The following is a 12281-nucleotide window of genomic DNA, read 5'->3' on the forward strand; positions in this document are numbered from 1 at the left end:
AAAATTTAGCGAATATGAGGATTTGGTCAAACATAATAATTTAGCAGTGAAAAAAGTCTTGCAAACGGTAAAAGACATTAAAATCAGCATTAACGCACTAACTTATAGGCAACACGATTTGATGAAAGAGACACCCGAACTCCCTCAAGAACTTAATTTCCTAAAACTACAATACGAAACGTTTAAATCAGCAACAATATAAAAATCTTGTCATAAACGGTCTTCCTGAAACTGCACCTACAGAAAACCTCAGAGACTTAGTTTTAAAATTAGGACATGTGCAATCGACATCCCTCTACAGCATAACGACATTCAGACCGTAAATCGAATTCCCGTGAAGAGAAAAAAACAAGGCTTGCCACGACTCGCACCAGTCATAGTTTGTCTTACAAGCAAGTCCACAAGAGACAATCTCATAAAAGCCAGCAGACAGAAAAAATCAGTTGCCAAGGACTTGAACGCATTGCAAGACAACACGCGAATCTTCCGATCGGAATATTTAACACCATTCAACTAGAATTGTTGTACCAAGCAAGAAAAGCAAAAACAGAAAAAAATTACCGATTTTTGTAGATCAGAGATGCCAAGATATATCTTGAGGAAGTCACAAACTTCAAAGCCGATACAAATTAAAATTTCAGAAGACATAGACTGCCACAGTGAAAAAAATAAGTCTCCTAATCAGTTCAAAAAGAAGACCACAATAAAAATGAATTTGAACCATCAAGACAGAAGCAATAACACCAGCATATATTGGCAATTTCACTTTGATCAGACCTTTCAGATCATTCATTTGATCAAACATCAGCCTACTATCAACACAGCAATCAAATTAATAAAAGATATCTAACTGTTGTCATCCTCAAATAGGCTTACTAAAATGCTTCGAGGATGCAAGCTGAGACATTACATCTCAACTGAGATCAACAGAAAGGAAAAAAAATAGATTGAAGTGTTACAGCGCTTAAATACATTAAAAGCAAAAATTGTAAAATATATATAACTATACTATACTATAAATACTATAAATTATACTATAAATACCGTTAAAAATGTAATCTTATTCAACTGCAACTATAAATTATCATCTACAGTAACTATTATTAACATGTGGGACAACATTCCACATGTTAATAATAGTTACTGTAGATGGTAATTTATAGTTGCAGTTGAATATATATATCAGTGACGTCACGTGCCTATTTAGATTGCGTGTACTGTCGTCTGGTTTATGCAATTCAAGCTTCAAAATTTATGTCAATTTGACACTATGATTGCTTTTTTATTGATGTATGGAAGGTTTAAGAGTGCATATCGCACTAGCAGTCATCTTAATTGGTACAATGCTAATTTCAGGATCACTTTGAATACTTTAATTTATCAATTAATATAAGTTTAAATATGGAAAGCATAAAGGTCAATTGAACAATAGCTATACTCCAAGCTCACCGTTTATGTGAGAAGTACGAAGGGTTTAGGCTTCGTGGTGAGGTTAGATTATCATTGGCAAATAGAAGAGTGAGACAAAGGATAATTAAAATTTTGATACGATTTTTAAATACAGCCATATAATACGCACAAAACTCGGAAAAAGTAATTACTTGGGAAATTATTATTTTTCCCGATTGAACAAAAGAATGGCTGAAAGAACTCGTTTTTCTTCCTCATTTATACACGTTCCAACCTCCTTCGATTATAATCAATCATACACTTCATGAAAGCTCTGCAGAAAACGGGACATTCAGTAGATTGACAACATTATTTCCCATTGTGTGCAAATAGTGTTCGCCAGCACTATTTTCCATTTACCAAGTCATAAATTATTTATAGAAAATTACTTGTCTATATAGAGTACTAACTACGTCAGTTCACACACTTCACGCACGTAAAACAAATGAAACTGAAAAACAGCAACTCATGACAAATAACAACGTTTAATTGGATTGGTTCACACAATAACCACAGGTTTCTGGATGCTACTGTCACAGCGAACAACCTGCCTTGCCTTCTGGGTGGTTTAAAACCACGCACACTAAGAATTTGACCAACTGTGCCATCCGTGTTTGTTCAAAGGGCTCATTTGTGATCCAACACCCCGCCTATTAACGCAAATGTGATGCAATGTTTACGTCTAATATATATATATGTACTAAACAGGTTACCAAGCAGACTGGTTTGAACTTTTATAAGGTTCGTTGATAGGATTCTAGACCCATAAAGGTAGTACTGACATCTAAATTAATGCAGAAGTCATATATTCTCCATATACAAGCAGCAAGATGGTTTACCACCATATTATTAAACTACACTGGATCAAAGTTAGATGTAGAAATGTATTTTTCAGTTGGTTAGAAAGGAGACACCTTTAGAGTCTGGTTTGGGTATTAACCCTTCCTATGTTGGGAGAAAAACTAATGTGAAGTTCAACAACGCTATATGAAACTAGCCTAGTCGTCAAGATATTCACATGTAAGGCATGGTTTGCTTGCGATCGAATAAATTATTAAAACAGGAATGCTACTCCTTGACTATTATATAGTCAAGACTATTGTACATGCAGACATGTGTAGTCTTGTGGAATTGGAGTTTGCATTCCTAAAACTAGGCCACCCGAATACGGAACATTCTAAGTTCAATTCTAGTTCCCGATTTCTTCAACCCATTCATCCCTTAGGACGAGTAGATTCTTTGATAAGAGGTCATAGAATGTGACCCCTTATCAAGACTATGCAACCACTTTTCTATGGCATCCCCCTAAGTACAAATATTTATGTTTATAGATCCTTGTGTTCAAGAGGCAGGTGTGCCTGTTTTGAAGGACGATAGACTAGTTTCTGGAGAAAATACCTTCAACCTCCGAATGCCGAATGAGAGTGGTTAAATCACCATTTGATTGAAAAGACCTGATAAAGTTTCCTCACGTCATAGACAGGATTCGAACCAGGATCTTTCCAGCAAAGGGCTCGTCTATATAAGCTGAGCTATGGAGATTCAAATGGAATTTCTTAAACTGTTTCTCGAGTTATTGGATCCTTGGCACTGGCAAACAGGTTTTTTTCTCATGGAAACTCAGGTTTTTTCCTCATGGAAACTCAGGTTTTAATCCTGCAACTCGATAAATTGACCGTAGAGCTCGCATTATTTCAATGAATGGCATATTGTTACATCCTGAATGAAGACCTTTTAAAAGGAAACAGTTCATTTAGGATTTAACAAGTCAGAAAAAACTTCGTGTATGAATTAGTATTATATGAATGCATCATGTATACAGTGAATGGGTAAATTAGATGTAAACAATAGTCCAAAGGTCACGGGCGGGCCTGAGGCATTGGCAATATTGGAAAGCGACGCACATTCGTTTCCCGGAAGACACTGCTCGAGATCATGCGATGTGCCGAAATCCCAGAGGACGAAAGAGTAGAGGGCGGGAAAGGATCGCTGAAAGTAACAGGGTGCTGAAAAGGGGGAAAGTGAAGAGAGAATAAAAAGGGTTTGCACCCCTTTCTCAAGGCTTTTTTTCGCTCCTTTTGCTGGATGATGGCTCGACTTCTCCCGTCGACCGGAAGTTCCTGATGGTGTTTCCTGGCGATAGTACGATATCGGATGGTGTACCTTTCCCTTCGATGTCCGAATTTCTGGCCAGTGCTAAAGCGTGAGATGTCGGCATATGCTGTTTTCGCTCCTTCGCTGAAAGCTCCGACGGAATAATATCGCCGACGTATCCTATGAACCGGCAGTAGTAACGAGGATGGCCCGAAGCAGATCCAGAAGAGACGTGGAAACAATGCCAGGTGCAGAGCATAGCGTAATCTGATGACCATAGTGACCCACCACGTGGAGTCTACGTGGTGGACGCAGGCTTATGAAAGTATCAAGAGGTAATCCAAACAAAGTATAGTTCAGACGGACCTGTAGATCCTGCCCCAAGAATTATACAATGACAGAATTTGTTGTATAATTACCCAGTCAGTAAAAGGGAAAGATAATTGTAATGTAATGATCGAGTATGGACAGTATCTGAGAACTTTAAGTGATTATTTAGCAGTGGCTAATTTCCATAAGACAAATTGCCTGGAATGATTATAGATGATTGTGACAAGTTTAATGTGCGAGACTAACATAGTAGGTAGATTATTGATTAGAAGTGTATAATGTGTATATTGTGTGTGTTTAATCTCTAACTTAAAAGAAGGATTTATTGTTCATGCATTAGAGTATTAATCAGTTTGATACAGTTTGATTTAGCATGTCATTGAACTAATTGAATGTGGAATTGGTCTAAGTGTATATGTCTTTAGATTCCAATAAATATCTTTTTTCTTCTTTACCTGAGTTTTGCCTATGATGTGAATCAAAACTACCACTCATTAATCTGAACCATAGCGGGAGATTGAAAGAAAAGTATATGTTGTCATAGAGGTTACGACTGCAAACTAGAATTTACTTAGCCACCGTAAAGCGTTTAATTTATGAGCTTAAGCACTAGATTTATTCACCTATGTGCACCAAAAATCTGGAAAAGTCTCCCTGAATAAGAGTCCCCTATATTCTAAGATATTGGCTGGCGCAGCATTAATAAACAAATTTGTCAATATCTGAAAAGGAGACAGCCCCAGAAAGAAATTAAAGGATTCGTTCTTAATTAAGGAATAACCTTTAATAGTTAGGGTAAACACGTGAGTAAAATAGGAGTAGGCTAGAGATATAGAATTTGCTTTCCTTATAGAATGAACACGTAAGAAGTGATACAGATATTAAAGTCAGAGAAATTTTGTAAGAGTCTTGTAGTTATTGTAGAGGTAAATTCATAAGGAAAGTAAATTATTATAGAAAAAGTAACCACATAACAATATATTGTTTAGGATTAGGGACCACAAGATGGTGACAGTTGTCTGCTATGCTCTCTCCACTGAATGCTATTTAGAAATCATTGAGAATTTCGGTCAGCTATCTCTGCTGGCCCAAACTTCGCTATCATCCAGCAAATGATAGCGAAACTAACATCCCCTCAGTCTCCGAAAGTTAGATAGGCCTAAAATGGACTTGCTTGATCCCTTTTGGTAATAAAATGCATTAGAAGATTTATTTATTTTATTACAATTTGCTTTCTAACCCAGTGTAAAACTTCCTACATCTAACTGTAATCAAAGGTTTTTTAATAATATAGTTATTACACCATTTTGCCGTTTCTATATATATATAAGAATTCTATATTTATTTAGCATTTGGTATCTCCAAGAGGATTCAATAGTGGAAACCGGTTGGACAATGATTCTACCATGATGTCTTGCAAAATATCAAAGCATCCTAAATATGAAGCTAAATCTGAACTTGATATTTGTAACAAATTTCGAAGATATGTGTTAGTTAGATATGATTGAAATTTGTCTTCATAAAATTCATTTTTGTAAATGTTATTCATGTTGTACACAATCGTGTGCTCATTCATTTTTCCTGTTTTGCGCAACTATATATCTCATGACGACGACTAGAATTTCATTTGTATCATGTAAAAAATGCAAGATTATTGATAGCTCACTTTAGTAAGCAATCAAATATTTAAATCTCATTATGAAGAAATTTTGAAAGATATAAAACTAACACTTGGGATTTTTTCTGAATGTTTCTTGAAGCTCCTGACATTCATTATAAAGTGCAATGCACAAAGTTTTTATAATGGAGTTTCTTTAGTACACCAAGTAAGGCTAAATGAAATTTTAACTAAATGAGATTTTACATTAAAAAGAATTATTAATTTAGCATGCATGTGTATGTACTTTTGAATTCAGGACGTCATAATACTTGGTATTGAACTTGAATGAGCCCAGATAGTATTTAATTTGGAAAAATTGTTGAGGATGAAGAACCAGTAAGTCAACATAGGATATTAACCACACAGCAGAAATAAAACATGAATGAAATAAATAACAGAAAATGAATCAAGTAAACGGAATTTAAAAAAAAAAAACGAATTAAGACAGGAAAATTAAAGAAAAAAAAGCAAAATGTGTTATTTACAGGGAAAGCCAGTAACATGACGGTGTATTGGCCTTTCATTTCATTTAATCAGATTTAGGACATAGAAAACAAATATGAGCTTTCCATGCGGTGTCATGAGATGATGTGTTAAGAGAAATTAGGTCGGTGTGAGAATACAGCAAAAGAATTTATTATTTTTTTTAACGGCCACAAAGGCGAGTTAGATAGGGTCTGTTCGTATTTATTGCATATTGGGTGAGTTATTATTATTATTATTATTATTGTTATTTTTTAAATTCGTGGTGGAATATAAGTAGTCTGGTATGGGGGTGGGGATATTACAATCTCGATTTAGTTAAATCAAACGTGTGTTTAAGGAATTGAGAAAATCAGAATTAGCAGTTAAACATGTAGAACAGGAATTCGTCGGTCTGAGTTCTTGTGGGCTTTATGTTTTAGAAAGCTTTGTAGTTTGCTATTAGTAGCGAAGACAATTTTATAACTAGAATACTTGAAAGTGAGTTTTCTGGCTGCGTACATTTCATAGATATAAGTGAATTTTAAGTGAGTTTAGGATTCAGATGCATTGCTTTTAGAAGAAGATACACAATTTGGTATCTGTGCTGAGTGAATCGCATAATCTGTTAGTTGTTGCGATTATTGTCAAGAAGAGGTCTCTTTCAGATAAATAATTTCTTAGTGAAAGCAGTGGTAGACGATGAGTATTTCAAAACGTTAATAAATTACGTTAATATGACAGATCTTTTGATCTGTCATATTAACATGACTGAAATTATGCATTTGTTGGATACATTCATATTTCTGTGGTGATCGGATCTAGTCAGAGTCAGAGTCAAATTTAAGAAGTTAATAGAGATATTTTCTTCGTATTCAGCAGAAGTTCTAATCTGTGCTAAATGTAATTAAAATAATAAAATAATTGTATGGCATTCTCGTTCCCGATACATAGAACAACGTCCAAATATTTACTGCTGTAAGAGATGCAAATGAGGAGAGAGGGGAATAAGAACTGTGTTTCCATATGGAGAAAAGCGAATTGATAGCTAATTTCTTGGTCCATGGGCAAATTAAAAATTTGTTTGTCACTGTATCAGGATGGAGAATAACATACAAGATTGTTCATTTAATTAGTTGCCACTAATTAAAATTATCTGTTGAATGCGAAGAAAATAAATCTATAAAATTCTTAAATTTGACATTATCTAGATCTGATCATCATTTCAATATTTATGTATCAAAGAAATCCACAACACTGGAAATTATTTGGATTTCTCCTACTTTCACCGTTATTGATCAAACGATATCACATTAATACAATTTGTTAAAACTTACGTGTACTAATACTCATAATTTAAGTCATGAAATTACTCCTCTCAAGAGATCTTTTCTCGACAATATCCACGACAACTAATAGATGATGCCATTCACTCAGCCCAAAACTATGCACCTTCTTCCATAAACAATGCATATGAATTCTGTACTGTCTTAAAAATTTCCGATATATATTGAAATTTAAGAAAGCCATAAAAGGCAAATTCAGATATTCTATTTACAAAATTGACCTCTCCACTAACAGCAAACTACAAAATTTATTAAAACACAAAATCACAGGAACTCAGATAAACATATTCGTCAGGCACAATGTTGTTTACAAGTTTAACTGCAATTGGGATACATTATTTGCTACGGTGGATCCAATGTTCGTTTCTTGAGGACTCGCTCAATCGAACATTATTCAAATTGCAATATTTCCATACCAGACTATATACATTAGACTAAACAAATGCACAAACATAAACTTGCTAGTGATAACAAAAAGCCCACCACTGAAGTAGCATTACATTCCATGCAATCAAAATACATCCATTGAAATCTAGAAGGTCGTCATTATTGATTTCCATAAAAACGAAATTAAGTTACGCTGATCCGACTCCCTATCGACAAGAATCACCCAATACGCAATAAAAGAACAGACTCTACCTCCTCTCGAACCAACCAAACTCCTCTTAATATATCATTTCATGAAACTACAGAATATTCTACTAATATCTTGAAGTCCTCAAGATTTGAAGACCTGAAGGTTTTATGCCATCTTATATACGAGATGTCTTTGTTAAAAATCCAAGATGTCTTTTTTAAAACAGAATATTAAAGCATTCAATGAAATATAGCTCAGTTTAGTATAATAAACCAATAAAGTATTAATGCTTGTAAGATATATTACTTTTTCCGGAGTAAGCTTCTTTTCTCTCCTTTCTTCTTGCAGTTGTTGTTTTTTCAGTTCCTCTGTCCAGTTTATCTTTTGTTGTAACTGATCCTATAAGTAATTTATGCAATCCTATAACATAAATTTTATTTCGTGTAAAGTTCTATTTTGTATAAAGCATATATTTTAAGACATAATGATTTCATTTTAAATGTCTTATCATTTAAGTTGCTTTAATTTGCAGTTTTCACAGATAGCTGATGCCAGTGTTGCTGATAATATCGCAATATTTTTTATATCAGCAACACTGGCGACATCTGAAATGGTAAATTATTGGGATATTTCTACTTCATTTCACTAAAATGTGTGACAGGCATCTGAAGATTTGTAGAATATGTGACCAGCTGCATTTTAATTGGATATATCACTGTGTATTGTCAAATAGAAATGACATCACTAACTCCCTAAATTCTCCAGCTGAAGCGAATCATAATTTGGAAACTCCCGCTTACGTTCCAACTTAGTTCTTGGAAGTGTTGTGATCACTGAGATGCGGGCTGCTGTAGACTGCAGACCAATCCCCTCTCTTTATTAGATTAAAAAAAAAAAATTAACCACGTTGACTCAGTAGCAACCATTTATATTACTTGAAAAGTTTATTCTCGGCTGAACTTTGTGATTCCTGTCATTTGGAAACTTAACATAACAGTCGCATTGCCTCTATGTTTCGCAATTTCAAACGGCCATAAAAAAATTTAACACGTCATAAAATAGGGTATCATGAAGCGAGCGGTGGTGAAGCGAAGGTCTCCTGTATACATTCATAGAAAATCGTAGGATGGACCTAAATAAATATATTATGGGAACTTAACTGGACAAATTCAGTTCGCTGAAATAGTGCAAAATTACTGGAAAGGATATATAACATTACTACAGGTAGTTAGAACAGTTCAGTATATAGGTATGCAACACTAATGTGAATGTTATATACAGCATGTAACCTAAGTATAAACACAACGGGCATTGAGAAAACGGTTAAGAGCGTTTTATAGCTAGTCGAAAAGAGTGACAAAATAGTTTACTGGTTTCTGCAGAGTTATCGGTTGACCTGTTTAACGCTTGCCACATTTTTGAAGGTCGGTGTCCTCTGAATGACTTCCGGTGGAAATAAGCGACGCTGACTGAAAGACTGTTTAGAAATTCTGAGAGTTTAGAATTTACTTTACTAGGTTAGTGCCATTAGTGATATTCATGGAGGGAAGAAAAGTGCTTTTGTTACGCTAATGTGACCTACATACCGTGAGCATTGCTGTAAAAGTGATTGTTTCTCTATCCGACAAACCAACTTGAGTTCATAAGCTGATATACCGCTTCCGTTTTCATTCGTTGTTCTGCGGTTGTAACACATTAGATTCTCACTACATTTTTTTTTAAATCGTTACCGCATAACTTACATGTTTAATGTTATATACTAATGAGTCTAAGAAAGTTTACTAGAATATAAACATAAATGTAAAGGAATACAAACTTTACTTTCCCGCCCGGTTTCGTAAATTTTCTAGAATAAGTGCTACTTTTTTTTTTATTTGAGATGTTTTATCTATCATAAAAGATTACACTTTCTACATTGACTTTTTTAGAACACTAAAATTGAGGTGTCTTAGAGTCCGCATTTTAGACTCCCAGATTGTTCATCACCAATTTTCATTGTTTGACTTAAACATGTTACTGCTAACTGCATTCTTATTCTTACTACTTTTCCTATATCAATATCACTGTTTTCTTCTAACTTTTATGCTTACAAAACACATTACTGCACAACTGTAGACCCTCCGTCATCAGTTCATTTTCAGCTGTCGAGTAAAAGTATACACTACTTGGAAAGAAGTCAACGGACACCATAGTGTGAGGAACAAACTTGTCTTAATAATCGGAACAAACCTAAAGCATAATTTCTTATTTGGTCACCTAATAAAGCAAATCTCCCTAACTTTGTTTCTAGTTGTTTTCTTTTATGCATCTGATTTCAAAGCAACGTGGTAATTCTCTCTGTCTCCTGAAATGCAGAAAAAATAATCTGTGCGAAGCCTCTCCGCATTACACACGAATACCATTCATGGAGAAGAACAGATTCGAATGTTTCATTCTGTCCAACAGATTCAGAGGTCATAGGGATCCCGTGTGGGTCTTGAGAACGATAGACTTTAACGCTAACTGTATTCCTCACTAATAAGATATATAATTGAGAGCCATCCACTGTGTGCGCGCGCTCACTCTCTCTCTCTCTCTCTCTCTCTCTCTCTCTCTTTCTTCACGTAATAGATGCCACGAATCGTATGCAGAGAAATTTCGATATTTGTTCCCTAGATATGTATAATTGAATATTATAGCTGCTTTGCAAGGTAATAGTACTCATTACATCATTTTAATTATTACTTGCACGTACATTATTCGATTGTCATTTATCTCACAGTTCCCTGAAAATTCATCAAAAAAGAGTTTATCGAAAGGTAACATTTTTGACGATGTGAATTCACTGAATAATAATAATAATAAGAAAAATAATAATAAATCACGTGTAAGTTTAAATGAATCAAATTAATGATTCATCGAATCAGTTATTATTATTATTTATTTATTTATTTTTGTAAAATATTATTTTAATGGTTTTATAACAGTTCCTAACATTACATAAGATGCAGAAAAGAAGAATATCCGCTCATCAAGACTTCCAATAAATTTGTCGTATTATTATTTTGAAAGAAATTTCCTATTATGACCTGTCCATTTCATAGCTACATTTCTAATGTAGTTTGTAGAGCCAAGCACGATGTATTTAAGTAACAGTGTTTTAGTTTCAAATATTCAATCAGAAAATCTTAATTTAGCGTATTTTATAATTGTTTTTATTTTCCGTCGTTATAATCTTTATATTATTTGAAATATAACATTTTTATTTTGGAATCTTATATCGAATATCAAGCTAGGAAATGGATTAAGTAAACTAAATTAGCCTTTGTGTCTAATGGGATTAGTCAATTATTTTGGATATCGGGATATATAAATTATGTTCCATCTAGTCATGTTACCATTATTGTAAAAGAACTCATCTGAATTTGAAAAATGCATAATCAGAATACGTCACTGCATTCCTTGATCAATTCATGCATGAACATTTCAGCATAATTCTGCACTCATCGATCGACATCCTTGGAAAATGTCAGCTGAATTTTCTGCTTGGGAAGCGAATCCAGTTCCGATGATGATGATGGAAATAGTGTTTTCATTTCTGCTCTTTGTTATAATTATTGTAATTTATTTTAATTCAGTTTTTTTTTTTCAATGAAAAAAATTGAATAATCTGTTGCACCTGTTTGTGTAAAAAGTAACATGAAATAGAAATGAAACGGTCAACTGGCAATTTTATTGATGTCATGAGTGTGGAGAAAAGGATAGTTATACTAAGCAATACTAAAAATTGTCTTTAGTCCAAAGTAGGTAACACAGTGTTAACATTACTGTATGCGTAGCTTTCAAAAATCACATCTGTTTTGTTTCATGATGATGATGATGATGATGAACAGCCTATATTTCTACCCACTGCAGGGTGAAGGCCTCTCCCATTGAGGGAGGTTTGGGTCTACTACTCCCAGGTGACCCAGTCTCCATATTGGGAGAGTATATTTATACTTGGGGGAATGAATGTATGAAGGTGGAAGACAATCACATAACTATATTTAGTAATGTAAATCACATAACTATATTTAATTATGTGATTTACATTAGTCATGAAGGCAGAAAAGGATGGGTTACCGAGTGTGTGTGTGTGTGTGTGTGTGTGTGTGTGTGTGTGTGTGTGTGTGTGTGTGTGTGTGTGTGTGTGTGTGTGTGTGTGTGTGTGTGTGTGTGTGCGTGTGTGTGCGTGTGTGTGTGTGTCTAGGAGATTTTTTCTTTTTTATTTAATACAGGAGAGACGCTTTAGAAGTATATCATCTGTATTGTTTTATTTTGTTGCTGTTGTTCGTAACAAGGTCCACATGATTTTTAAATCGTAATTTGTTTCCCTGTTAGTTGC

At 34.2% G+C, this 12281-nt stretch overlaps 1 protein-coding gene across 2 annotated transcripts in view; it reads right to left on the bottom strand.

Moving 5' to 3' along the window:
* The window catches only part of LOC150098004 (uncharacterized), a 307571-nt gene that overhangs the window by 270715 nt on the left and 24575 nt on the right, over nucleotides 1–12281 (bottom strand). For both annotated transcript variants that reach the window (XM_090406477.1, XM_090406476.1), the window contains exon 4: nucleotides 8225–8317. In XM_090406477.1, the coding sequence (XP_090262603.1) occupies nucleotides 8225–8317 (93 nt within the window). The remainder of the gene's footprint in view (nucleotides 1–8224; nucleotides 8318–12281) is intronic.

Source organism: Typopeltis vanoorti, chromosome 16 (genome assembly GCF_054136105.1).
Source record: "Typopeltis vanoorti isolate ZY-2024b chromosome 16, IOZ_Tvanoo_1.0, whole genome shotgun sequence".
Lineage (NCBI taxonomy): Eukaryota > Metazoa > Arthropoda > Arachnida > Uropygi > Thelyphonidae > Typopeltis > Typopeltis vanoorti.